The 27,176-nt window shown below is 38.8% G+C and overlaps 2 protein-coding genes across 3 annotated transcripts; one reads left to right on the forward strand and one right to left on the reverse strand.

Moving 5' to 3' along the window:
• On the reverse strand, nt 1-24,628 carry LOC5514344 (vacuolar protein sorting-associated protein 41 homolog). Of its 2 annotated transcripts, XM_032383879.2 has the most exons (38): nt 24,476-24,627; nt 24,382-24,402; nt 23,591-23,737; nt 22,820-22,903; nt 22,633-22,707; nt 22,132-22,263; nt 19,334-19,450; nt 18,505-18,569; nt 17,979-18,060; nt 17,383-17,446; nt 17,228-17,286; nt 16,641-16,685; nt 16,038-16,176; nt 13,449-13,493; nt 13,148-13,209; nt 12,746-12,799; nt 12,173-12,229; nt 12,046-12,107; nt 10,599-10,680; nt 10,000-10,092; nt 9,444-9,515; nt 8,486-8,541; nt 8,358-8,405; nt 7,289-7,385; nt 6,903-6,944; nt 6,740-6,790; nt 6,587-6,646; nt 6,140-6,217; nt 5,643-5,697; nt 4,983-5,047; nt 4,448-4,523; nt 3,541-3,602; nt 2,879-2,953; nt 2,651-2,694; nt 2,177-2,232; nt 1,554-1,598; nt 1,261-1,340; nt 1-343 (listed from the first exon to the last, which is right to left on the reverse strand). In XM_032383879.2, exons 1-38 carry the CDS (start codon nt 24,527-24,529, stop codon nt 266-268), a joined length of 2,679 nt encoding a protein of 892 aa, XP_032239770.1. In that variant the 5' UTR covers nt 24,530-24,627; the 3' UTR covers nt 1-265. The 2 variants fall into 2 exon arrangements, with proteins under 2 accessions (XP_032239770.1, XP_048576551.1); XM_048720594.1 differs by lacking the exon at nt 13,449-13,493 and having other exon boundaries at nt 24,476-24,628.
• On the forward strand, nt 24,623-27,146 carry LOC5514376 (GPI mannosyltransferase 4). Its single transcript, XM_001634525.3, has 2 exons — nt 24,623-26,263; nt 26,712-27,146. The coding sequence occupies exons 1-2, from the start codon at nt 24,752-24,754 to the stop codon at nt 26,991-26,993; spliced, it is 1,794 nt and encodes a 597-aa protein (XP_001634575.3). The 5' UTR covers nt 24,623-24,751; the 3' UTR covers nt 26,994-27,146.
• The last annotated feature ends 30 nt before the right edge of the window (nt 27,147-27,176 follow it).

A 27,176-nucleotide genomic window follows, 5' to 3' on the forward strand; every position in this document is an offset into this window, starting at 1 on the left:
TCATTGTATTCAATATTGTATTTAGGGATTTTTCTAAATGATTTGACAAGACGATAATAATATCCGTGTACGCCCTCAAAATCTATCTCTACTCTAGGCGTAGATGGGTTGCCTGTGTACAACGCACGCATGCGCCCATGAGCGAATACTGACTCGTGCAAGAAGACGCTGTTATTAAGTAAAAATCAACATTAGATCTGCTCGACGATAAGAGTCTCCGTGTATGGGAACCATGGGAGTTGCTCCTAACCCTTATTTGATCTGCCTACTTGTACATGGTCCCAAGTCTACTTCGCATCCTCTTCACCTGGCTGTGTGCTGTGCAGATTTGACAGAAAGGGCCCTGAAAAAAAATATTGGGTAAAAAGATGAGGTACAACGTTTACAGCCAAATTCGTTGCTGCGCGACCTCGGCGAATCCAAAATCCTTGTCTCGTTTGGGAATAGCGCATAGTCAGACACAAGCTTTGATGGCGGTTTGTCTGGTTTTAATTATGTATTTGGTTTATTGAATACGCGATATTCCCAAACGAAGAAAGGAATTTTGGACTCTGGGAGGTCGCGCAACAACGAATTTGGCTATAAACCAAACTCTATTAGGAGCTTAGAAAATAACACTTAGAGGCACATGAAGTACGAATATTAACAAAAAAAAAACATTGAAACATTGATTTCAGACGCTGGAACAGATTTGCGCGTCTTTCTGCCCCTAGAAAAAATCAATGCAAAGGCGTTTTTATTTGTATGTGTCCGTAACACGAAAGAACAGGGACGCGACACAAAGAAGTGAACTGCTAAAAAGAAACAGGAAGAAAGCTTTGCTAGCAGGGGATGGAATTCAATCCATCCTTTAATACAAAAGATTCATTTAATTGTGGTAAAGCGCGAAATAATGCATAGATAGTAATACTCTGGACCAACTCTAGCCAACTAGACGAATATTAATAAATAGATCCAAGCAGAAGTTTTGGAGATGACCCAGGCGGGAAATCAAAAGGGGACGTGAAAATGTCCGCGAAATGAAAAAGCTAGCGGGGGTCTGGATCTAGCCACCAGAATCCAGAAGGTTCGATGTGATTGGTCAATTCCGGGGACCCGAAATCCGGCTCGTTTCAGCAGAGGTTGACGTCAAGCAAAGTAAACGAGCGACACAGAAAGCTCTGCGCAGGAGGGTAGACTGATGGCGGACTGTCAAATAATTCATGGCCGACGAAAATCTCACGACGCAGCAAATATTATAAAACAGTAAGGATTACTCACCACGCCCCGCAGGGTTATACAGTCTCTGTGGTACACATGCTTGCAGAAGAAAACGATGACATCGGACGCCCTTCGACTGTCTGTGGACATGTCCATACAAGGATCATAAGATCATGATTAAATCGGACATCCTTTAACTGTCGGTAAACATGTCGAAACAAAGATGACAAAAACACGGCCCTGCTGGGCCACTACTGTGTGCTGTCTGTTAATTGTCAAGGGACAAGAAGCGAACCTTTAGAGGTTTGGCAGAGACCTGGCTACGGTTTCAGAGCACTTATATTAAACCTTACCAGACGCAAGAACGGATCCACGGCAACCTTGACAAACAATGTCCTCTGGCAAGGGAATACGAATCATAAAGTTAGAGGGTTCAGCAAAAATTCACAAGGTAGTATGCACGTGAACAAGACACATGCCAGTGGAACACTTTCTCAACTAAACAGGGATTCCTTCTGAGACTTGTAGTTTGATGCCCTAGGCTGGTCAAGCTCTCGCATCACCGTAAGTTCAAAAATGCGTCGAAAAAATGACGAGACACCGCTCGTAAAATATTAACGTTCGGTCTATTATCGTAAGCATGAAGGTGCGACAAACAAATGCCGAGACATCACTTGTAGCATAACGTGATAAGCGCGCAAGGCATTTTGGGATTGAGGAATGGTTGAGGCTGGTTGAGCCTTCCCATGGTACATAGCGGCCAAAAACCTTCTAGCGATGGGCAAGGGTGTGGCTAGGGTTTTGGCATCTAGGGTAGTTAGTTGACATTGACGTTGACTATGATTAATAAATTATCCTTTAAAAGCAGCAATCGTGAGGATTATATGCAAGGAAACACATCACTTAAAAGAGTTCAACCAATACACATAGACTATTGGTAAAATGGGTAGTCCCCTAAAGTGGTCAGCGGACATACCATCGACACATGCGCCGCGTTGCTGGACTTTGATGAGGCGGTTCATGAGTGACACGCTAAACGGAAAAAGAGCCGCGTTATTAAACATTAGGTGAATTGTACTAAGAAAACACGTGAATATTTTATTGGAAAACTCACACTAAAATTAACACAGAAGTGGCTGGGGTTGTCGCGCCAGAGAGCGATGAAAAAAATCTTTCAAGCTTTCTGGCTGATAAGTAATCTCTGAATAATTTCTTTTTTCTTTTCTGCCGCTAAAAGTATGCCGCACGAGTTTACTCCCAAAAAGTCACGTGATTTCTAAGAGAAGCCGCCTATCAAAAAGAAGAGATATCATCCTTGTGATTTGTGTTAAACAAAAACTATAGTCGTTCGCTTGAACAATCAAGTAGCTAATCGTGCTTATTATGTTATTACGTAAATGTGATAGAAAACATCGATGTCATGCAAGTGGAAAATATGCCTGCCTTATACCTGTCCTTGACTAAAATTTTTTTGCATCCCTCCCTCAATGAGATCTGCAACAGAAATACTTGTCAAGAGTATACCAACCATACACCATACTAGTTCAATACTTTGACAAATGTATGAATGGCATCGTTCTCATTGTTTTATCTCGTTTTCTTGAAAGCTTCAGTGGCCTCGAATGTTTCAGACAATGCCATGCATAAATTTATCTTAGCAAACATAAACAGTTTCTACCTGTAAGTTGTAATCTTGTAAAATTTTTACAAGTGAATCTCGCAGGCCTGGAATCTTCATTCCTTGTGGAATTCGCTGCAAAAAAAAAGACGCAACAGGTTAGACGACTTACAGCTAAGTGCTCTATTTCTAATTGCTCGTCAGGGAACGCTGAATTTTGAGGCGTCAAAGGCGCCTCAGGCAGTCACCATATGACTCATGTCTGACCACGGAACACAGCGATCGAAATTGTTTTTGATTCCCTGATTCTGGATCGAGCTTTCCCTTGGAGCTGGGGATGTGCTGTGCTATTTCCCCAGTCCCTGTTCTAGACTGCCCCTGTCTCTGTTCTAGATGTCCGTGCTATATACCCGTTTTGTTAGCATCTACTGACCATAGACCTGAAAACAGAGATACTGTGTTCAATCCCGGGTCACTTTAGATTGGGGTGTTAATTCAGATTGTTCTAAGGCGTAAAAAACATGGCTCTATACATTTGAGAGCGTGATACCCTCGTTTTCTTGAATAAGTATGCCTGTGTACAAGGGGCGAGGGGGGTTAACCTTTGAGAAACTGGCCTGTGATGCCATCCCCAGTGAAAGAGATACAAACTTACTTACATTAGAGATTGCAAACGTAAAAGAAATTAACACAAGCGCTGCTCTGAGCAAGCGTTCCCGTACCTTGATGAGCCTGATAGGATCCACGTGGGTCCCGATGTTGTGCAGTAGACACGTGATGAAGGCTATAAAGGAAACACTAGGGTAGCACGTGATCAGCAGCAAAATGAGGACAAACACGAGCGTTACACATGATCAATTATATGAAGAAAAACACGAGGGTCACGTGATCAATTGTATGAAGAAAACACGAGGGTTGCACGTAATCAGAAGCAAAAAGAGGGCAAACACGAGCGTAACACGTGATCAATTATACGAAGAAAAACACGAGGGTAACACGTGATCAAATGTATGAAAAAAACACACGAGGGTTGCACGTGATCAGCAGCAAAAAGGAGACCAACACGAGGGTATCACGTGATATACTATAGAAAAAACGATTGGGAAACGTATGAAGAAAAGCACTAGGATAACACGTGTTCAATTGAATGAAGAAAAGCGAGAGGGTAGCAGGTGATTGTATGTGCAAAGAGGATGAGGCGAGGGGCAAGCATAATAGATGTTGTCAACACGTCATTCATAGTAGAATAGTTTCCCTAGAGAAAATTATGTTGAGTGGGACATACATGGATGAAATCATACATGGCTCGTCGAATACTTGATCAGTACCGAGAAGAATATACACCTATTACAATAAAGTTTCTTCCTGTGGTTGTCAGTGCAAATGGCAAATGGCGATTTGCAAATGGCAGTTCCGAAAGTAACCATGTCTCGAGGAATATGGATAAATCAAAAAAATTATCCATTAAAGGCTACCAATGCTTCGCTCTTACATTGCCGGACTTTATTTAACGCCTTTAGATTTACGAATAATTAGTACCCATAAACCATTTACCATTTGCCATTCGCCATTTAGACTGACAACCTTTCGTGAAATAGGTGTATGTGTGAAATCTTGTATAAATCTTACATGGCTTGTCGAGCGAATACTTGATCAAATCTTCCCACAATTCTTCGTCATTCTGCTCTTTGCAAAATTCGATCGCCTAGAAAAAAAATAATCAATGATAGAGGTGTGAACGAAAGACCACACCAAATAAGAAAATAAAGGCTCACATCAAGATAAAAATACATACTAGGGGTCTTATTTACAATGGACTCGTGATATCTTAAATTCCCCCAATAACTTATCTGACTTCGAGTTCCCTACGAATCCATTTTCGGTCATTTCTACTCGGATAACTCAAATTCCCGGCTAACACGCGCTGTTTTTCGTCTCACACAAAAGTTGAACAGTAAACAGGGGTCTATATATCCAGTAATTAACTTTTTTGCGTATTTTGAACTGAGCTTTACTTTCTATGACGAAAAACCACAGCCTGAAGCTCCATCTGGCACACATTGAGCTAACGTAAAAAAACAACATTGATTTTTGGAAGTCAGGCCAAAAACGTCATACAGGTTTTTAAATTAAAGCTTAAATAATGTGGGCGTTTTCACTGTACCTGATCGACGTCCTGTTCCTCCTCGATAATGAGATGCAGCGCTTGCTTGATGTTCCCCATTCGGCCTGGAAAGGTACAAGGCGTTATTAAGGTATCATTATTATATGGCATGACGGAAATGTCATCAAATAACTGAGTAAATAGTTGCAATAAATCGAGTTCAGGGAATAAGACGTTGAGGTATTTAGGATCTTTTGCACCGGAGACTTCATCAAAGAACGAGTAAATAAGTGCAATTAAACGAGTGCAAGTTTGGAAAACTTATTTTTGTCTAAGTCCCTTATCCACTTGGCCTCAGGGATGGAACGAGATTGTGTAATCTATATGTAATCGATGATTCAACGCGGGTGAGTGAAACAGTATTAGAAATATTTAAAATGGTTTCATTTTTTATAAAGGGTAAAGTGTTAATGAAGACGCATCAACACTAACAAGTCTAAAAAACACCTTTAGGATTCTCATGAGCTGTGATCTCAAATAAGTATTATGCTAAATAACAAGACACAGATCAGCCAGAGATTTTCTTATTTACACATAAGATTTAATTTCTTTTTTCCTCGCTTTCTGCCGTGACGGCCGTAACCATGTCTGTGTTTATTTTGGCGCGAGTTTACCACTGGAAAAGTCACGTGATAACTCAGTGCAAGTCTATTGGCTTACTGTGTAGAAAGACCATCTCAGCAATAAGGTGACGCTGTTCACAGTCTGCCAACGCCTGCAACATAAGTTTAAAATAAATATAACACGAGCAGCGTGTTATTCAAGAAAAAAAAATCTCCCCAGAGGTGGTGGTCTTTCAGAGCCAAATTTCACCCAATTTTTCCAAAAGATACCATGGAAGACAAAGGCTCCTCTCCATACCCCCCCCCCCCCCATTGAGAGGATTGGAAATTCCGGGGGGGGGGGAATATGAACGCCCAGGAATTTCCAGAGGGGAGGGGGGTAAAATGCCCTTTTTCCTTAACAGTTACCGTATTTATTTTTTCCAGGGGGTTGGAAATTCCAGAGGGGTGAGGGGTCATACCTCCGACCCCCTCGATAGGGGGGGTATGGATTATTTCTGGAACTACACATTGTTTGCTTTTTAGATTAACTCCAAGTTACCAAGTGACAGGCCATTTGCTTCATCATCTGCTCGCTATAAAGAGGATACGCACCTTTTGCAGAGGATAATAGTTACTGCTACGAAGGAAAGGAAGAAGACGACTTCTGTTGAATTCTGCGTACAGCCCAACCTGCGACAGTCACACAGAAACAAGAAGAGCTGGTCATAATGAGGAAAACGCCCGAGCTGTATTTGAATTACTAGAAGAGAAGACGGAGTGGGAGTGGTAAGAGCTTGCGCACATGATAAAATCACACGAATCTAGATTACCTGGAATTCATGGAAATTTATCCCTGCTTGACCTAGATTACCTGCAATTCATGGAAATCCATCCCTGCTTGACCCAGATTACCTGTTATTCATGGACCAAGATTGTCTGCAATTCATTGAAATCCATCCCTGCTTGACCTAGAGTACCTGTTATTCATGGAAATCCATTCTTGCTTTATCTAGATTACCTGTAATTCATGGAAATTCATCCCTGCTTGACCTAGATTACCTGCAATTCATGGAAATCCATCCCTGCTTGAGGGTCTTTCTGGTATAGAGAATCCAGATACTGCGGGAGCACAAAAATACTGGCTTAGAAAAGTTTAGCCAGAATAGCACATGAGTTCAAACGGTTCAAATCATCAACAAATATTTCTTTTACCAGGTGTAGTAGCTCATTGCGCTTGCTAAGTTGACGCACAACATCCTCCACCTGTGTGATCAGATAAGATTATCTTATAAGATTATCAACAGTATGATATGCCAACATAACGAAAAGACAACAGACATAACACGGCAATTGGTACTGAGAAAGTGTCATTTACCGGAACTTTGTCGACATTTTCAATCAACATCTTTACAGCTCTCTGTGTTATAAATAAAGGGAAAATCAAATGATGGAGACTAAAGATAATAAAATGATGGGCGGACAGGCAGGCAGACAGATCAGCATAAATGGTATCACTAGAAAGATTACAGGCAAGCTGTAGAAAAACTAGATGGTCTGCGTAGGCGTGGTGTAGACAAAGTACGAATCAACACAAGGTTTAGAAGGTATGTTGAACACCTCTGTGAAACAGAGTGGTTGCGCTGACGTTTCTAGCGTTAGCCCTTCGTCGGAGCAAAAGAAACTAATCAGCAAACGGACAGATATAGACCGACAGATGCACAGATAGATAAGCAGAAATATTAGAAGGGTTGACGGACAGACCTCTGCGTCAAATTCCATGAGCATGACTATGTTTTCCTGGACGGATTTGAAAAGGTTGTGTTGATGAATCAAATTGAAGACATCTGGATGGCGTAGCCTGAAACAGAAAACACACAAGGGAAAGCCTTGAATAGATGCATAGCATTTATCAACTTAACCTTCTTCATGTCTAACACATTATACAGCTTCAGCCACCCACGTACAAGTCCATCCCCAATCAACCGTGTGAATTGCTGCATTGACACTAAAAATCAAAACTGTGTTTAGACACGAAAATTTAAAAACGCGAAGTATTTGGTGGAAACGACGAATTCGATTTAATCACTGCAGATAGGGAGATTCCTAAATCAAAGAGGAGATTCCTAAATCAAATCAACCAATTAACCCACACCAAAGCTCTTATGAGAGTCTGTGTCACTCGCAATTTTTTTCAAACTAATAAAATACCAAGTGTTATGATGCTCTGATGATTTCTTGTTAGCAGATCAGTATATTCTTTTTGGGATTCTGGGATTCTGGTATAAATGATTTCATGATGATTAACCATCTTTTTTGGTCTCTGGGATTCTGGTATAAATGATTTCATGATGATTAACCATCTAATACTTATAGCAAAGCAATGCATATACTTTTGTAGAAAAAAGAAAATACTTCCAAATGTTCAATTTTTTAGATCACTAGTTTATAGAGTGCACAAAATTGAAAGTCATATCAGTAAACAGAAAAATAATGTAATAACCCACTTGAAAAAGTGGGAGAAACTGGCCTCTTGTGAAAGGGAAGAAGTGTAATGTATCTGTAAAGTAATATAATAGTTTGTATGTTGTAATGTTTAATGTAAATTGTAAATGGAATGTTAAAAAGGGAAATAAAAAGTGATAAAAAAAAGTGTAATTAAACATCCATTGCCATCGGCTGATGGGGAATGGGGAAAGAGGCTATTCCTTTTTGTTAAATGAAGTATAAAAATGTGTTTTTAGAAGGTTGTATCAAGCTTTCATAAGTTAACTCGTCTGCCATGTGGCTGATCTCTTTTCATCTTGATGGACTCCAATACTCAGGTACTTACTTCAGAAAGATAGCCAAGCTTTTATCATATCTTTTCAGGTACGTGTACCTAAAGAATAAATACGATTAATTATTTGGGGATAGGCAGAGTAAGATGAATATGTGGGAAAATCAAGGCAAGGAGCTTACATTTCTCCCAAAGTTTCCAATAGAATGATGTTTTCTGGCTCAGCCTCTAGCTGCTCCTGCGAAAAACAGAACAGACAAGGAAAAGGATGTCAGATACAGATGATGCAATACAGATACACATGAACATGAGCTTATTGTGCTTTACAGACAAATTGTCTACAGATGATCAATGAATCAAAAATCTCTTGCCAGTAACAATAGATATACATTGACCGACGCTATTACTGTCAGGACACGGTATAAGTCTGCAAGTGATTCCTTTACCCCAGCTCTAGCCCTTACAAGTAACCATGGGTATACCCTATTCCTTGCCAGTAACCATGGGTATACCCTTTTCCTTGCCAGTAGCCATGGGTATACCCTATTCCTTGCCAGTAACCATGGGTAACCCTGATCCTTGCCAGTAACCATGGGTAACCCTAATCCTTGCCAGTAACCATGGGTAGCCCTAATCCTTGCCAGTAACCATGGGTATACCCTTTTCCTTGCCAGTAGCCATGGGTATACCCTATTCCTTGCCAGTAACCATGGGTAACCCTGATCCTTGCCAGTAACCATGGGTAACCCTGATCCTTGCCAGAAGCCATGGGTTTACCCTGATCCTTGCCAGTAACCATGGGTATACCCTAATCCTTGCCAGTAACCATGGGTATACCCTTTTCCTTGCCAGTAGCCATGGGTATACCCTATTCCTTGCCAGTAACCATGGGTAACCCTGATCCTTGCCAGTAACCATGGGTAACCCTGATCCTTGCCAGAAGCCATGGGTTTACCCTGATCCTTGCCAGTAACCATGGGTATACCCTAAGCCTTGCCAGTAACCATGGGTATACCCTAATCCTTGCCAGTAGCCATGGGTATACCCTGATCCTTGCCAGTAACCATGGGTATACCCTGATCCTTGCCAGTAACCATGGGTATACCCTAATCCTTGCTAGTAATTATAAACTTACTGTACCTGGACCGCGGCTATAATTGTCTGAACGCTGTATAAATCTGCAGGCCATTCCTTTACCAAGTCTTGAAATTTCTGTAAAGAGATAATGGAAATGAATTTTACAGAAAAACGTTTAACAAACTGAATACAATGCCTTTTAAGGAAACATCTTGGGGTAGGATACTTTGAGTAGTGCCCTATATTTATGAGTGGACAAGCAACTGTAGGCCTCTTTTATGATCTATAATTTATGTATCCTAATAGTCAGGTATGGCGATTTACACATAAGACATAGTTATTATTACATCATGTTGATGGGCAACTTGAAAAAAAAACTTTTGGGTGGTGAATTAGCACAAGCTAAAGCCTTTGGCATCAAAATGAAAAAAACAACAAAAAACATTTTAACCTGAGATTTTGAAATCAACTAGAAGTTTCTATATCATAAAGGACTTATTGTCATTGAAAGATTTTATCTTTTCGTTGCTCTCTGGCTTAACCGCCACAGCCATTTATGTAAGTTTGCTGCTTATGTGACCTCTAAGTGCAAGTCGCCTGTTGATAGTTAAACTGTTACCTTGCTATCTGTCTTGAGAAAGTCATCTAACACCATCTCATATATTGCTTTGCTCAGTCGAAGATTCCCTCGTGGTATATAGGGAGCTATGGCCTGTTGAGTATATATGGACAGATCCTCAATACCCAACCAGACACTGTACAGTACAAAAAAAACATTACTTATATCCGATGCACAGTTATTCTGTTAGCATGTATTTTCATGAGTACTAATTTTTGGCATAATTCTACTGGTGACAAGTTACGTTTTGTTTGACAAACAAATTGCACTGACTTGTGTCCACTTGCGTATTTGATCATGTTCATTTTTTGAATGCGAGATCACTGGTATTTACTTGTGGCTCGTTTAAAATGTAAAAGTGATGCAAGTCTTGGCATGTATAAATCAAACATTTTCATCTCAAAACGTCCTCAATATTCGGAGATAGTAAAAACTATTTGTTTTTTTTTGTATTTTGGGGACAACATATTTAATTCCATATCAATTTTCGTTTTTAATACTTAATGAAACGGTACTTTAGGTACACTCTTAGAACTTACTCACTAAGTAAGTTATATTTGCAGTACAAGAAAACTGGCAAACCTTCAGTTGAACAGTACCTTAAGCTGCTTTTTGCGAGCAAACTTGTACACTTCATCTTCCCAAAGCTTTTTGTCCTCCCCTAGTACTTTGACACACACCCTAAAGAAGTTTTCAACCAATACAATAAACTCATAAAGCATACGTGCAGTTCCATGGTGAAGATCCTCTTAATTCTTATCCCTTAAACCTTATTCTTCACCTTACCTTACCCCATTTTCACATTACCCTACCCCATCTTCACGTTAACTTACCCCATCTTCACCCTATCTTACCCCATCTTCACCCTACCTTACTGTCTTCAACCTACCTAACCCCATTTTTACCTTAACTTACCCCATCTTTACCCTACCTTACCCCATGTTCACCCTATCTTACCCATGTCCACCCTACCTTACCCCATCTTCACCTTACCTTACCCAATCTTCATCCTACCTTACCCTATCTTCACCTTACATTTCCCCATCTTCACATTACCTTACCCCACCTTCACCCTACCTTACTCTGTCTTCAATCTACCTTACCCAATCTTCATCCTACCTTACCCCATCTTTATCCTACCTTACCCCATCTTCACACTACCTTATCCCATCTTCACCTTACCCCATCTTCACCTTACCCCATCTTCACCCTACCTTACCCCATCGTCACCCTACCTTACCCCATCTCCGCCTTACCTTACCCCATCTTCGCCTTACCTTACCCCATCTTCACATTACCTTACACCATCTTCACCTTACCCATTTTCACCCTACCTTACCCCATCTTCACCTTACTTACCCCATCTTCACATTACCTTACCCCATCTTCACCCTACCTTACCCCATCTTCAACCTACCTTACCTTATCTTCACCTTACTTTACCCCATTTTCAACCTACCTAACCCCATTTTTACCTTAACTTACCCCATCTTTACCCTACCTTACCCCATGTTCACCCTATCTTACCCCATGTCCACCCTACCTTACCCCATCTTCACCTTACCTTACCCAATCTTCATCCTACCTTACCCTATCTTCACCTTACATTTCCCCATCTTCACATTACCTTACCCCACCTTCACCCTACCTTACTCTGTCTTCAATCTACCTTACCCAATCTTCATCCTACCTTACCCCATCTTCATCCTACCTTACCCCATCTTCACACTACCTTACCCCATCTTCAAATTACCTTACACCATCTTCACCTTACCCCATCTTCACCTTACTTTACCCCATCTTCACCCTACCTCACCGCATCTTCACCCTACCTTACCCCATCTTCAAATTACCTTACGCCATCTTCAAATTACCTTACCCTCTATAGTTCAATGCTCTACTGTATTATTTCTCCCTCTGTCTCATGATGAAATTAATTTCACTAATCCTAGTCATTGAATAAGAGGCTCTCCAAGATGGAGAAAGCTGGAGATAAATATGCATCTAAACCAGCTCATTCTGGCTACCTTCTCTTGACCTACTGACCTTGCTGCCTGCTCATAGTCTCCATCATCCATCAGAGACTTGAGGAAGGCACGCCCAATATCCTGCAAGAGACCAAAATCATTAGATGGTGAACTAACTTTGCTGGAATAAAAAAGACACGCCCAACCTGGTAACTGTGCTTCTTCACTTCCTTTTTGTGACGCTCAACAGCAACCATTGCCTCCTATTTACAAGTAAGAGAAGAAAGACATTTAGAAAACACCTAAATATTCTTATATTCAGGGAGTACAGCATTTCATAATTTGGACATTCACTTTGCCTTTGATCCATATACACCCACTTCAAAATACGTTGTCAGTTAAATGGCAAATGATAAATGCCAAACAACAGTACTGGTATCGAAAATACCATGTTACTTGTCATATTTCTACTGAAGGCCGCAAATATACATTACTTATGCAATACATTTCCTACTTTCATTCTTAAAATATAATTCTACCCATAAACAGCAATTGCCGAACTGCCATTTGCCAAACACAATTTTGTACTGACAATGTCTACTGAAATAGCTCAATCATTCTGATTTATGTACATGTGACATTCAGACTGGGACTGTGTATCAAACAATTTCATTTATAGCACTAATGAGGACTGTGTTGACTATTAAGGTACATTGATTTGTTTTTAATCATATTTAAATTTCCACAACCTACTCCTATTCTGTGAACTCAATACCTACTTCAAATTTTCCATGTTCAATCAGCCATGTTAAGTGGTCGTCCATATCTCTGGGCTGAAACAAACAAAGACACAAAGGCTACTATGAAGAACAATGAGACAATCGTACACAGCCAATCAAGTGCCTTAGGTTGAAATATGGTGGGGTCTGTCTTTTCAGGATTCAGAAAAATTAGAATAATTGTGCAAAATTGCATAGTGCATAGTGGTGCAGCAAAAACATGTAAAAAATGCGGGCGTCACCTTACGTATGTATTATGATATCATATAATAAAAAAAACATTATTGTTTTCAATACTGTATTATTCTTTTCCCTTTACGTTTTATAATAATTCATATAATATAAAAATGACATTTTATACATATGTAACAAATGCATACTGAAATAGGGTAAAAATAGTACCTTAGCCAAAACAATGTCTTTGGGACTGACAATGTAAAACAAGTTCTCTTCTGCAACATTTTCTGATAAATAAGAAAAAAACATTGCAGTAATCAGGAACAAGAATAAAAGAAAATAACAGATCTTAGATTTAATGTCTTTGCATCAGGTGTGAGGTCATTATAGGTTTATCAGACCTAGTTGCATTGATTGTCAATTTTAATTGACAAGAGCTAACCAAGTTTGACCTTACTAAATATGACATGGTCATTCCCCGCTCTACAATACAAATAAATTACTGCAACATTCTATGGTGTCTTACCCTTGATATGGGATGAGCCAGAATCAATAACTTCAACAAGAGGGGCTAATACACAGGGAACAAATTATGTTAGATGAAAGGTTATTTCACACAAATCAATGAGGTTCAAATTATGATTGAAGATTAACATTCTGTTATTATTAAAAAGCTGTTAAAGAAATAACAATGATAATCACTAGAAATGAAAACATAATTCCCTTAGATTTTGAGAAAATAAAACTGCTGAATACGTTATGACACTTGATTTTCGCGTCACTTTAATTTCGCAAATTTCACGATTTTAAAAAATTCCTGAAAATAAAGTGACACAAAAATTAAGTGTCACGAAAATTAGGATGCACGAAAATTAAGGTCGCTTGCACGTTAATCAACAGGTCACAAACTGAGTGCATCATCAATTTTAAATTTCAATGTTCATGCGATTGCTCTAGATTTTTTACGAAAGACGACTCAATGTATGGAGAGTGCACACTTAAAAACATGAGTATGGAGAGTGCACACTTAAAAACATGAGTATGGAGAGTGCACACTTAATAACATAAGTATGGAGAGTGCACACTTAATAACATGAGTATGGAGAGTGCACACTTAATAACATGAGTATGGAGAGTGCACACTTAATAACATGAGTATGGAGAGTGCACACTTAAAAACATGAGTATGGAGAGTGCACACTTAATAACATGAGTATGGAGAGTGCACACTTAATAACATGAGTATGGAGAGTGCACATTTAAAAATTGGATTTGTATTAACACGCAGTAATGTAGTAGCACTTAAAAATTAAACAATACTTTTTGCACTTATTTAAGAATGACGCACAATTGAGTGTTAGCTATTTGACGATATTGCCAAAAATCAGTTCAATATGTGGTGATACAGTCTCTGTGAAGGTTAGAAAAAAATCTGTGGAAGGGGATAAAAAGCTAGATGAATATTTAGAATTTCGACCCTAAAAATTGACAGCAAAGTTCAGCCAGTTCGAAAAGCATTCATGTTAGCCTTTATTATCCGCGTTTTTGCAAATATAACCGCCAATTGTGTAAAATAACACATACCAAATTTGGTTTGGCTATGTTCAATAAAAAGAAAGTTGTAACATTTTGAATAACAAAACCTTTTAGACATTTTTTCCGCACAATATTTTAACAACCAACCATTGAATTTAGAGATATTTGCCAATGATAAAATTCGGTACTTTAGACAACTTCTATAATGGACTAGACTACATAGAAGCATTGTGTTTTCCTGGTGGTGGGGGTTGTCAATTTCACGCCACAAAGCGGTATGGAAATCGAGAGCGTGTTGGAAATACACACATCAGTCAGGGGGAAGCAAAGTCGAGGGTCAAGCGTGAGCTGTTGTTTACAATACAACACCATATGACATCGCGAAAATTAGGTGTCAAAAGGTAAAATGAGAAAGAGTAGCGCAAAAGTATTGTCAATTGGATGAGTTGTATACCTAGATGGTATTTGGTACAAGTTGTATATCTAGGTGGTATTTGGTACAAGTTGTATACCTATGGTATTTGGAACAAGTTGTATACCTAGATGGTATTTGGTACAAGTTGTATATGTTGTGGTTTGAAATGCTTCTTGGTTTGAAATTGTTAAAACCAGTTTGAAAAAATTCAAACCAAGAAGCATTTCAAACCACAACAAATGTGGCATGGTTTGAATTTTTTTCAAACTGGTTTTAACAATTTCAAACCAAGAAGCATTTCAAACCACAACATATATCTAAATGGTATTTGGTACAAGTTGTATATCTAGATGGTATTCGGTACAAGTTGTATACCTAGATGGTATTTGGTACAAGTTATATACCTAGATGGTATTTGGTACAAGTTGTATATCTAGATGGTATTTGGTACAAGTTGTATACCTAGATGGTATTTGGTACAAGTTGTATATCTAGATGGTATTTGGTACAAGTTGTATACCTAGATGGTATTTGGTACAAGTTGTATACCTAGATGGTATTGGGTACAAGTTGTATATCTAGGTGGTATTTGGTACAAGTTGTATATCTAGGTGGTATTTGGTACAAGTTGTATACCTAGATGGTATTTGGTACAAGTTGTATACCTAGATGGTATTTGGTACGAGTTGTATACCTAGATGGTATTTGGTACGAGTTGTATACCTACTAGATGGTATTTGGTACAAGTTGTATATCTAGGTGGTATTTGGTACAAGTTGTATACCTAGATGGTATTTGGTACAAGTTGTATATCTAGGTGGTATTTGGTACAAGTTGTATATCTAGGTGGTATTTGGTACAAGTTGTATATCTAGGTTGTATTTGGTACAAGTTGTATACCTACTAGATGGTATTTGGTACAAGTTGTATATCTAGATGGTATTTGGTACAAGTTGTATGAATGGTATTTGGTACAAGTTGTATATCTAGATGGTATTTTGTACAAGTTGTATACCTAGATGGTATTTGGTACAAGTTGTATATCTAGGTGGTATTTGGTACAAGTTTTATATCTATGTGGTATTTGGTACAAGTTGTATATCTAGGTGGTATTTGGTACAAGTTGTATACCTAGATGGTATTTGGTACAAGTTGTATACATACCTAGATGGTAATCATCACAGCGGTAGTGCTGGTATCCTCTTATGGAGAGGGCGTCCGCTGACATCTCTTCACTCTCGTTCAGACTTAGGCACTGAAGGAGGCGGAGCTGTGGCCGCTGCGCTGAGAGCTCACCCGCTTGCTGTTGAATAAAAAAAAAGCTGAACTTAAAAAAGATGCCCACAGAAGTTCAAAGCTTCCTTTGAGGAAACCCCTTTCTAAGGCCCCACTTACTGTTGATATGGGCTCCAAGTACATTATATAAAAAACATGATGACCAATAACATACAGTACACAGTAGTCTTTCATTTATGTTTCAATAGTGTCTGTTTCACAGGGGAAAAAGCTAGATTTTTGAAGCAAAAATGATCAAGAACTTGCACAATATGTCAGCTCTGCCATTGCATTGTGCATCTCTTGGTAACAAGGAGAAAAAAGATCAAGTAGTACACAATTGATTTCTATAAACATTTTCAATCCTATCTGAGAACAAGACAGATAATAAATAGAGATTGCAGATGTTTAAAAGCAAAAAAAGGTTTTCAGTTTTTGACATTTTAATTATCCCTAGGCATTTCCCTTATACTTTAAAAATCCTTCTCCTACCCTTTTATCGCCAGCCTCAATATCTGTCATATAGGAGAGTATGACCTAGAACAATGTTGAACATACAAAAACAGTAATTTAATACAACTTACTCTTATTAACATGATCAAATGTGCCACACGTGTGACTACTGACTTTACTTGTTTACTTTACACAGTTAACAGTTGTGAGTGTACAGGGGCAGCGGACGGGAAGGGGCAGCGGACGGGAAGGGGCAGCGGACAGGAAGGGGCAGAGGGAGGGACTTGCTCTCCACACCTCACATGTATCTGAATATGTATCAAAGGCTACATATATAAATCGATTTCTTAAAAAAGGTGATAATCCACTGTGATCAGTCTATATTTATTAAATAATACTTTATGTCAAACCGAGGTACCCCCTCCCCACCCCCCCCCCCCAAAAAAAAAAAAAAACACCATCCCTTCAGCCCCACATTTGAGGACACTCTGATGCCCCTGCTTTAAGTCAGTGTGTGAGCACTGTCACTGACCAGGTTCTCTTTCTATGACAAAGTCTGTAAGTCCTTTTCACCTCACAACAGATACACAGCACACATAAAAAAGCAGTGTCATGGTGTTACGTACAATCTCTTTGCCAAGTGAGGCTATTCCACTGATGTAGTACTCAGTCTTGTACTTGCCAACTAGACACAGACACAATCATTTTATTGTCAGTACCCTCCTTGGCTATAATTTTAATTTTTATTATATATTACTTGAGTTTTCTGCAACATACATACCAATTTCTACATATCGTGAAGGAAGATCCCTCACTTCATGGTCCCGAGTTTTGACAACACAAATCTGTAAAAATAAAAATTGCACTTATTCAATTACTATTCAACTGGATATAGCTTTAGCTGTTCCGAAGTATTTATGTATCTGTCTGTTTTTTGTTAAATCATCAGCCTTAAGGCTAATTTAGACAGCAGGACGCCACATGGCGGATGAGTAGGCGGTTGAGATTGTTAGAAGGGGGTGGAAGTTGTTAGTTCAAATAAACATTAATTGCCTTTCTGGTAGTAGCTGGCACTCAGATAATAGTAGCTGATTGCTCTGGCAGCCATCATGCCTAAATGTATTATCATCCTGAAGATAACCCACTATGACTTTTCCATTTAACATGAGATCTCAAAAATTGTATTCGACTTTCTCCTTTCTTGCATTGTTGCCATTTTTGTTGACATGTTTTAAGAATCCTACAACTTTTTTCTATAACAGCAGACATTGTAGTGAAGTTGTAGGCTTGATTAACACTCTGCAACAGGAGTTGTGAAAGTGTCATGGGCAAGTCAAATATGTACAACTAAATCATGCTGTCTAAATCAGCCTTTACCGTGATATTGTCTGCCCATCCAATTACCAAGGTCACATCATCTTTCCACCATAAGTTGCCACGATAAAGTTGGGGGCGAGGACTGCAAAAAAAGTTACTTTGAGGGAAATCACTGTATTGAGAACTTTAAAAAAAGGTCCTTTATTATTGGTTTAGAACAACACTGTTCATACGTTTGTATGTGTTTATTGGAAAGGAGTTGAGAATGTTTACATTCATTACAAAAGTTATTGATTTAACAAATTTGTGGGGCCTATGTTTTGTGTTCCCAGACTAGTAGTAATGTACAGTATCTCTTTCTGTCTGCCATTCTATTTTGCACAGTATCTATATGACTCTTTGCAGCACCCATACTAGTAGCTAGGGTACCCCTGAGGGTACTGTATGCTTTACCCATACTCTCTTATAGTACTGACAGTACATTCCTTGGCCATCCATATGACTCCATGTGACACCCCTGCCCTCTACTGTACCCATGAGGATAATGAATTCCCATACTAGTAGTTGTATTATTCAGTGACAGTACCTTCCTTGGTCTCGCTTGATGTAAGTGATAACTTTTTTGGAACTTGTGTCAAACACTCTCACTCCCTATAATAACAAAACAGCACCATAATTTATGTTCAAACCTTATAAGAATAATCATAACCAGGAACATTAAAGTACAAATGATTGTGCAAGCTACATGTATCACGAAAAAAACATGTCCCTACAAAAGCCACTGTGTAATACTGTGTACCTGATTATAATAAAGAGCTAATAATGTTAGCTCAAGACTAAACTATTCCATGTCAGCTGAACCTCCACATGTGACCTCTCGTTAAAAAAAAATGACCTTAGAGTTTTCTGTTATCCGCTAAACTTGCGCCTGATACGCAAAATGCTTGTGGCTCATAAATGGAAAGCTAGCATCTGCGTCACGGAATGCTCCCAAAACACTAGCAGAAAGCTCATGTCTGCGTCGCGGGTTAGCTCCCGGAAAATAACAGCTCTAGGTTGGTTAATGTGTGAGTCGTCAAATAGATTGGACAGCCCCCAGGGACTTTGAATGTTATATAGAGCATGATTAAAGCCACATTGCCACCAGTTTACTTCCGGTCAATTACATAACAATATCCAATGATTTTAAAAGGAAAACGCGAAGAATATTTCAAAATATTGAAAGAAGTGTGTTTATTGGAAGTTTCTTTGAGAATGTGATTGATAATTAAGAGCGGATGGCCTGTTTAATATCTTGGATGTTATTAGATTCTTTTGTCTTTTAACGGTTGAGGTCCCCGTTGGACCTTCAGAAGTAAACTGGTGACAATGCGGCTTTAAACCTTAATGGTGATTTTGGTATGTTGGGAACTCACCACATCATTTGACCAGGCTATGAAAGTAGCACGCCACTTGATGGTCCTGATGGCCCCTTCTCCTTCGTGAAGAACAGTGGTCTTGTTCCTGAACCACCCCCTTTCAGTCAATGTCAGCTAGGGGGGAAATAAATAAATAGATGCCATTAAAACCAACACAACACAACACAACCCATCCCAACACAACACAATACAATGCAATACAATACAATTTTACAGTATTATGTCTTTCACAGAAATAGATTTACAGAATTATAAGAATTAAAACAAACAGACAGGCATACTGCCACCTAGAAATAACTAAGAAGCTAATCTAGCTAGGTGGCAGAATACAGGAAAAGTGCACAATTGAAGAAGCCATATACAAAAACAGACGACAGACTTTCATAGAAAAAAGAACAAAATAGACATGAAAAGGACAAAACACAGACAAAAATAAATAGATAAATACAATAAATACTGTGATCATAACGAGATTGGAGGAAGCTATAGATAATTGTTTAGTAAGATGACATGATTTTTTGAGCATTTCTTTTAAAACAATAAATATTTAGACCCTAAAAGAGATTCGTCAATGCTGTTCCAAATGACAGCTCCCTTGTAATTTGTCCTAGCGGAAAGAAATGCAATAAGATGTTTTGGATGCCAGTCTGGTTTTATATTTGTGCCTTTTTGAAACAGGAGGAACATAAAAATGCCAATTGAAAGTTGAGAAATATCAACAAAGACAAGGTGATCAATCTAACAGCTTTTTTCTGCAAAAGGATAATAGGCTTCAGAGTTTCATACAGTAAGTACAGCCCCATGCTGTAATACCATATGTCAGAAAAGGATAAACTAGAGAATAATATAGTTGGATTAGAGTAGTACGTGGAACATAATGGCAGAGCCAGAACAGAGTGACAGTGACCTATGCTTCTGGGGATTTTTTTTACTTGACTGGTACTGTAGATGTGTTGGATGTGTTCCTTCCAACATAAAATAAAATCAACGATTACTCCAAGATACTTGGTGTTATCCTTTTGCTTAATTGTTTTTTTTATAAATTTTTAGAGAAATTGTAATATTAAATTTTTTATGTGGATGAAACTAACAAAATTAGTTTTATCTACATTCTAGGAAAATTTGTTCGCACAAAGCCAAGAGTTAATATCTATCAGCCCACTATTGACCCTTGCCTCAAGGGCCAATAATGATGAATCGGCAAGGAAAATATTCGAGTCATCAGCAAAATGGTGAAAATCAAATACAGTAGGAATAGAAGAGGACCTAACACATAACCTGAGGTATGCCACAGGTAATTTGCATAGATTAAGATAAAGTGCTACCAATGGAAACAAATTGGAGCCTATTTGATAAATATGAAGTGAAAACCAAATATTAGCTAGTGACAGAAAGATGTGTACCTCTACAAAAAATAATGGTACCTCTGCTATAGATCAAGAATTTACATATTTAAGTTAATCAGAAGATTATATTGTCTTGCAAAGGTACAAAGGCTACAGAGGTAGTGCTACAAAGGACGTGATGGGTTCGATTATTGGCTACAGTTCTTTTTCAGAGAAACACCAGACAACTTTCAGAGTTTACCTAGCCTGAGTGTCAGGCCCTTTTATCATTCCCTATGAAGTATATACAGGGAAGCGATAAAAAGAGGGCATGATACAAATACTGTAAAATTTTCATGTTTGGGTCGCAAATTGGGACCACTGGGATTGGCTAGAAACAATGCACATAAAAAAGCGTGCTCTGATTGGCCCTATCGGCATGTACAAATGTACATGTACCTAAATGTACGGAAGGGAATGTACCGAAGGGAATGTACCGAAGAAATGTACCGAAGGAAAGCATGAAATAACTTGAAAAGGGTTTATTTTTGGGGCGAAAATATCTTACGCGAATTTTCATTGGCTCCTAGGCACCAGCCAATAAAAAAAGGTATTTTATTATTAGTCCTAGGCCTTAGTCCTGGGTTTAGCAAAGAATGCCTAGTCATTTTATTTGTGAAATTCAGTTCAAAATATCGCACTCTTACGAAGAATATCTGTCTTTTTTTTACAAGAAATAGAGGTAAGAACCCTAAAAGAACACATTGGCTGTGTACTTAAAATGTTTTGTCTTTCAAAATTTAGCTAAATTATGCAGGATTGCGCAAAAATTTGTGGATTACGCGGAGAAAGCCAAAATACGCGCTTCCGCACAAGCGCGCATTTCCAGAAGCCCTGTCAAAATCTTAGATAGACCAGGAACCAGGCGCCGAATATTCAAGAAATTTGTCTTTGAGAGCGAAGAATTCTTGGGATTGTTTGTAGTACATCCCGCGAGTAAATTGAGTGAGCTTAGCAATAAATTGGTGTAGCAGAGGTTTGTCTATGTAGACGAAAAACCCTGTTAAGTAAATTGGTAATGTTAATATAATGTAGTAATTTGGTGATCTGATCTGTGGATCTGCAGTTACGTAAACTGTAAATCTTTTGCGCCGTGAACTATCTTTGCGTTTTCCTATCAGTTTATTCAAGTTACCTCACCGGGGTTCGTCGTTACTTGAGTTACTACCCTTGCATATAACACCACTGTAATTTTGCTTTACATGAATACTGTTTATAATTTGATTTGGTCATTTGATTGTGCTACCACGTGAGTCATTTATGTGGGACAATTTGACAGCCAATGTATTTTGACAGCAGCCTGAAAAGGGACGGCAGGCGTTGCGTCTAGTATTTGTGTCAGGCGTAGTTTTATTTTTCCTCTCCGACTTTTGAAAAATGAAATCGCCTAATACTCAGGCTAGAGTTTACCTTGCTCCCTCCTGTAACATACAACTTTGTGGTCTTGGTGGAGAATTCTGGATCTAGAGCAATTGATTTGATGGGACTGTCAAAGGTTGCTTGCACATTGTTCTCAGAGCTGTAAAGACCATTGATGACAACCTAAGGGAAAACCAATTAACAGGTTTGTTTCCTGGAAAGCAATTCAATTTGTTATCATTACCTTTCACTTCCTGAATAAATTCATAATCTTATATGACTTAGTAAATGCAAAGAACAAACAATACCATATCATACACAACAACACAGAATTATGTGAGATCTCTACTCCCCCCACACTCCTCTCCTATTCACAATCAGAGCTAAGGCAAAAACTAACAAACAATACTGATGGCGGAACACTACTGATGTTGAAACCAGAAATCAAACCCGGGACCTGGTGGTGAGTCACACAAGGATAACAGAGAGACACTGCCAACTGCCACCGCCATGCCATTCCTTACTAGTAAAGGTACCCTGTGTAACACCTACCCTGCCATCATCTGAGCAGCTTGCTATATAATCCCCCTTCTCATCAATACTAATCTGGTTCACTGCAGTGGTGTGCTGCAAAAAGAGAAAATATTAAATTTCTCAATAAAATAGAAAATCTGTGCTTAAGAGGTGATTTGTAAAAAATACCACTAAAATGTAAAATAAGCATAGATAGATGACTCACTGATGGGAACTCCTTGCTTCTTATACTGTTTCCCAAGTGGTCCATAACATGAACTACGCCGTAGTGTGTTCCAAGAGCAAGAAACTGGAAAAAAACAGCATACACATTTATTCTACTCTACCTAAAGTTGAGGTGCAAACTACTGGATAGTGTGTGATGCATTGTGTGTTCACCCATTAACGCAGCGCAGTGATTGGCTGAGTTTGACATATATACTACCAATCCTCTGAACATGTTCTTGTTTACTGTGGATCAAGCCTTATTGTTAAGATTTTGATTGCTGGCACCTTGTTGACATTAAAGCACACACAGGTATTAAGGGGGTTGATACTGGAAAATAGGGGGTTTTACCACTAGCTCTCATTTATATGCAAACCTAGGCATTCACACATTGCCTGTGATTTGAAGGGCCGGCTTGCAGGCTAATTATGGAAATAAATAAAATGACTATTATCTGGAAGCATGATGGAGAGAGCAGATGTGTGCTCTTTTCCCTAAGCCACCAAAAAATGGGTTATTTCTTAAAGAAGGACAGTAAAATACTATTCTTTTTCCATATGGTATCAATGACTGCATCAAATCCTGGACACGCCCAAAAAGCTAAGCTAAGAGACAATTCTAAGTAACTTTTACAACTGCACAGGTGGGCTACCTGTAGTAGGGCTGAAAAGAAGGTCATCATATGCATTCAAGACAAATTGTTATGTTACAATACATTACTAAAGTTCGGATGTACAGTAGACAAGACATTTTAGTAAAATGTTGATTTGCCTTAGAATGGACAGCCATGCAACTGGCACACTCATCTTTCCTGAGTATCTCATTGACAGCATTTCCAAGTCTTTCATATTTCAGTTTAGGCTCCTCCTCTTCTTCTTCCTCGTCACCCTCAGAGTCGTCATCTTCATTCTCATCCGTCTAGGAGAGAGCATGGTTATACTACCAACTGGGAACCCACTTACTTACAAGAATGCAGCTATTTATCTTGTGGCCAAAAATTGAGTAAATACATGAGACATTATTCATATTAGCACTAATGAAGAAAACAAAAACAAAATTATGCTATAACATAGCTGTCAAATCTCCTGCATTAGGCAGGAGTCTCAAGATTTTTAACCTTTTCTCAAGCCTAATTTTTTTATATCCATACATTTACTGTATCCATACATTTCCATATCCATACATTTACTGTATTTCCATGCATTAGCTATCTTGGTACTTCTGATACATTCACTCTATTTTCTCAAGATTTCTCCTAAAGCAAGGTTGACAGATATGCTATTAAGTTATTTTTGGCCCCTTTCTTTCACTTTAAATTTTCAATGTTTTGATTACCCCTCTGTGTTTGGGAGTGTATCAACCAGTGGCAAGATAAACGCTGAGTAGGAGTCTAGTCAAGACACTCTGCTGGGGTATTAACGCACGCGAAATTGAACAAATGTGACGAGGTGTCCACAATCTTTTTGCCTTCTCAAAAACTGGTACACTTTTACATTTGGCTATCATCAAGATTAAAACTTCAAGAAAGCAATCGCGGTAACTTCCACTGCACTAATACATACCTTTCTGCTATCTGCGTCATTCTGCGTAATAAAATAACAAAGTTAAGTAATGTCCCACAAGCTTTTTATCAAAACAATTTTATTTTGTACGAACCTTCCCGTCCGCCATTTTGGAAGGGCCCTCTCGCGCTGCATGATGGGGATTCATAGTCAGGTTCAAATTTCCACATCCATCCCAAACATTTCAGTGAGTCAAATATTTGAATTCTTTTATAAACGGAGAATATTTTTTCTTTATCGTTTACAATGAATTAATATATGCTATTCTGCTTCGCAATTTTCTGCGTGCGTGTTTTCTTTTATCGTTGGGTCTCCTTTGGCCAAAGGGACCCAGTCATAGGGGCACTGGTTTTTAAGAGAATAAAACAAGATGGCGGTCAAGACGTTAGGAGTTTTATGGCTTACTTCAATTTGTGTCCGTTTTCTGTGGACAATATATCCTCAAACAGGCTATATACACCCCGATGAGTTTTTTCAATCACCGGAGATCATATCTGGAGATGTTCTTGGGGTTTACTCCTTGAGGACCTGGGAATTTAATTCATCGTTTCCTTTACGTTCCGTGGTTTTCCCATATTTGACTGCAGGCTTTCCCTTTTGGATTTTACGACACTTTACCAATGGCCGGGGAGAATTTGATTCCAGAACCCTTCTGATTTTACCCCGGTTATCCTTCTGCCTGTTTTCGCTGGCTGTGGATTTCTGTGGCTACCGAATCGCGGAAGTGTTGCACATCGACCCGTTACCCGTACTAACCCTCATTGGAACTTCATACACTTCTCTTGTTTTCCTAACAAGACCTTTTTCAAATTCCACGGAGTCAGCGTTATTTGCACTTCTATTGTGGTTCGTTATTGCTGTCATTGCATCAACATGGACAACCTCCGGACAAAATGAGGGCTCTAAAATGGCCCGTTTATTTTTTATTGGGGTAATTATCGCTTCGGGGTTCTGGAATAGACCTACCTTCGTTGGATTCGGTCTGATTCCTGTGCTTAGTCTACTTGCAGCATTGTCGCTACGACACACAGCATTGAATGCGTCCAGCTTTGTTGTTATCATATTGAAAGATATTCTGTTTATTGCGGTAGGATTTTTAGCTGCTGCCCTTATATTTGTGACCATAGATTCATTCTACTTCTCTGAAGCATATTTCCGAATTACAATCACACCTTTAAACTTTCTTAGATACAACTTGGACTCATTAAAGGTAGAAGAGCATGGAATTCATCCACGATTTACTCACTTTTTGGTCAATTTTCCTCTGTTGTGTGGAATACTTTTTGTATTCCTTTGTGCATTTCTTGTAACTTTTGCAATGCAAAGAGATTTTGTCAAGACTTTGGAAACATTTCAGATATCAAGAGATACCATGAAAATGGTTAAATATGCGTCAGTCAAGTTCATCCTTGTTACACTGCTTCTTAGCGCTTTAGTTCCGGTTAGTCTACTTTCAGTCATTCCACATCAGGAGCCACGGTTCATCCTTCCCGTCCTTCTACCCTTAGCAATTCTCTTCTCGCATCTCATATTTGGAAAGAAAGCTTACTGGATAGCTACAGCATCTTGGATAATCTGGAACATTCTAGGTGCTGTTGTGTTTGGTGTGCTTCACCAAGGCGGTGTTACACAATGCCTTGTGTATCTACAGCAGCAAATGCATGCAAAAGATGGAACTTACCATATTATCTTCTCAAATACGTACATGCCCCCACGACATTTACTGGCCTGGTCCAGTCATGATAACAGTAATCAGCAAGTATTGTCACGAAAACCAGGACTGAATGTCTATGATCTTGCAGGACAACCTATTACAGAAATTAATGCAAAACTTACAGGAATTCTAAAGGTTGAAAACAAGGAGAATGCAAAAAGAATGACGGTTAGTTTCCAAATGGCCCAATTCATACATCACACTTCTGCCATGCAGAATCTAATTGATTGGATTGCGCAAATGAACTTGTCTGAATCAGTCAAGCTAATCAGTGCTGCACCAGTTGTGATGCATGGCAAAAGCATGACACCGATTCAAACGCTTTGCTTTTGATGTACCGAATGAAACACTATATTTATTTTAATTTTGTCCGCACAGCAAAAGAATGCTCTTCGTGTGGCATCTTTCTTTTCCCATAATATTTTACTGTACTTTTGCAGCCCGAAAGGAGGTTTTATTTTTAAAAACCCTAAACACTCACCCTAGATCCACTACTCAAACCAAGTACAGTAATGATAATGGACACTGTTCTGAGGAAGTCTTCATCAGCTAACAGACTGATTCTGTAATTCTTAGAATATCTTCATTTAAGTAAGAATTTGCATTGTCTTTGCAGATCTTGCTGGTTGCGCCCTCAAAGATTCAATTCCATCACAAGGACTTCACCTTGATCAAACAGTTTTATCCTCACCTCTCAATGGAACACCCACCCAATGTGATGGCGGCCTTTGTCCAAGAGAACCTTGAACGTTGTCATCATGGCTCAACCTTAAAATCACATCTTGGACAAAAAGTTGATCAACCCTATTGTGTTAATAAGAGAGAAACACTGTCAAACTGGTTCAAGCAAGAGTTTGCACTTAATCTGTACAAATACACATCAGAATTTTTGCTATGAAATCATTGTTTTCCCATCTTTAAAATCACACTTGTTTAAAAGGTTTTCTCCTCTAAAGAATCATGTTAATTTTTTTGATATTGTCCTGCAGCTCTGCAGAAAAGTGGTGAAATAAACATTTGATTGCTTGATTAAATAATAAGAGTAACAGCATTTTGGGGGAAAATGGTATTATTATCTGAT

This window comes from Nematostella vectensis, chromosome 2, assembly GCF_932526225.1.
Source record: "Nematostella vectensis chromosome 2, jaNemVect1.1, whole genome shotgun sequence".
In the NCBI taxonomy this organism is placed as follows: domain Eukaryota; kingdom Metazoa; phylum Cnidaria; class Anthozoa; order Actiniaria; family Edwardsiidae; genus Nematostella; species Nematostella vectensis.

What these genes read in the sequence shown, in the direction of transcription:
- LOC5514376 (XM_001634525.3), top strand. Translation starts at nt 24,752, where the DNA reads ATGGCGGTCAAGACGTTAGGAGTTTTATGGCTTACTTCAATTTGTGTC. An exon ending in AGAATGCAAAAAGAATGACG is followed by an intron (nt 26,264 to 26,711) that starts GTTAGTTTCCAA and finishes TTGTCTTTGCAG; the next exon opens with ATCTTGCTGGTTGCGCCCTC.
- LOC5514344 (XM_032383879.2), bottom strand. Translation starts at nt 24,529, where the DNA reads ATGAATCCCCATCATGCAGCGCGAGAGGGCCCTTCCAAAATGGCGGAC. An exon ending in ATCAAGCGAGACCAAGGAAG is followed by an intron (nt 18,061 to 18,504) that starts GTACTGTCACTG and finishes CTTTTTTTGCAG; the next exon opens with TCCTCGCCCCCAACTTTATC. An exon ending in TGGATTTCCATGAATTGCAG is followed by an intron (nt 6,218 to 6,586) that starts GTAATCTAGGTC and finishes TGACTGTCGCAG; the next exon opens with GTTGGGCTGTACGCAGAATT.